At 46.7% G+C, this 1,486-nt stretch overlaps 1 protein-coding gene across 1 annotated transcript in view; it reads right to left on the bottom strand.

The window, feature by feature from the left end:
- Positions 1-624, bottom strand: part of SLC6A4 (solute carrier family 6 member 4) — a gene marked incomplete at both ends in the record, with an annotated part of 21,245 nt that extends 20,621 nt beyond the window's left edge. Inside the window, one exon of the mRNA XM_079725581.1 lies at positions 497-624. Within this exon, the coding sequence (XP_079581707.1) occupies positions 497-624 (128 nt within the window). The remainder of the gene's footprint in view (positions 1-496) is intronic.
- Between the last annotated feature and the right edge of the window lie 862 nt (positions 625-1,486).

Below are 1,486 nucleotides of genomic sequence, written 5' to 3'. Positions count from 1 at the left end.
TGTGGTGTGTTAACGGGTTGGGGTAGGTGTCCTGGGTTCTACCCTATCTAACTGGCCCCCGCCTCTGACCCTATCCCGGGTTCAAGGAGGCAAACATGACCCATAGAAGGATACGAATTTTCTGACAGAGTGATCTAGATAAAAACCTGTTCTGCTTATCCTTATGCTGCTGTCCAGCCTTCCCTGCCCCCACCCGTTTCCCTGAGACCTCAACTAGACTTGATGGACTTTTTAAATAACCACACATCCTCTCATCCACCATAAGGGTACCATTTACCAGGCTAAGGGATTTTTATTTTAAGGTGTTTTTGTTTTTGAGAGAGATGAGTTGTCAATATATTTGAATACACAGCTAAATTAAACCTGAACTTGGCAGTCTCTGGTTGTGTTGTTTGAAGAAGGCCTCTGTACTTCCCTCCCAGCCTATATCAATGGCATGTTTTCCACATTAAACAGTGAAGAACTTGCAGACCAGATGGCAGAAATAGAGCTTTACCACATGCGGATGGTCAGACGGCACCCAGCTGACAGATCCTGCCTGTGACCGAGGCCCCCCTTCCCTGGTCTTTCTTTTTCCACCTTCAAAATTTTACCCAAAATTTTTCTGTAGGAACATCTTCCCATCTTTTAATACTGCAACCTTTCCTCTCATTTAAATTGAAGCTCAGAGAGCAACTGTATCACCCAACCTTCCTCTGGCATGTCCATCACAGTCTCTAGAAGGGCAACATCACCCATCTCTGAGGAATACGTTGGCGGGGGAATAAACGTTTAGCCATACAGTGGCTCCGTCACCCTCCTGCTGCAAGAGCCGTGCGAATTTTTCTAGATTTCATTTACTTCCTCCCCTGGGGCACTCTGCAGGAAGTAGGAAAATGTGTGTGGGCTGGTGAACTTTGGTTGGGCAATGTATGTTCTTCAGGGTTCTCAGGGGTTCAGCCCCCAAGGTATTTGATCTCGATTTCTTGGCAATTGTTATGAGCAACTCCTAGAAGAATAATACACCAGACTATTTTTGCTGAGCATTACAAAAGGTCTTGTTCCCTAAAATATCCCTCAGCATTAAAAAAAAAAAAATTCATCAACGGCTGAAATAGCCCAAGTCATAAGAAAACCTATTCAGAGGGTCCTTTAGCCCAATCATGACTTCAGGTTGCCTCTCCCCCTGAGGCTGGTCTCTCTCCATCCAGCTGTGCTTTCTGGGGTTCTCTTATTGGGCTCCTGACCCAATCATAGAACTCGGGGTACAAATAGATAAGTTACAGCCACACGGAGCCACCGAACAGGCAGGAGATGCACATCTCCTTTTCTTCAAATCACTCCTCTGCCTTTTAGAAGAAAGCGCCTCCCAAAGACTAGTCCGTCATCCAGGAGCAGATGGCCGGGCCTGGGTTCCCTTCTGCCTGCAGGATGCTGCCTGTGGATCCAGACTCCTTTCCCATTTTCCTGATTCTACGGAGCACTGACCAGCTTTCTTCCTACTGAG

This window comes from Hyperoodon ampullatus (assembly GCF_949752795.1).
Source record: "Hyperoodon ampullatus genome assembly, chromosome: 19".
Lineage (NCBI taxonomy): Eukaryota > Metazoa > Chordata > Mammalia > Artiodactyla > Ziphiidae > Hyperoodon > Hyperoodon ampullatus.
The sequence above is the reverse complement of the archived record's forward strand: the minus strand, read 5'-3'. Positions and strand labels throughout refer to the sequence as shown.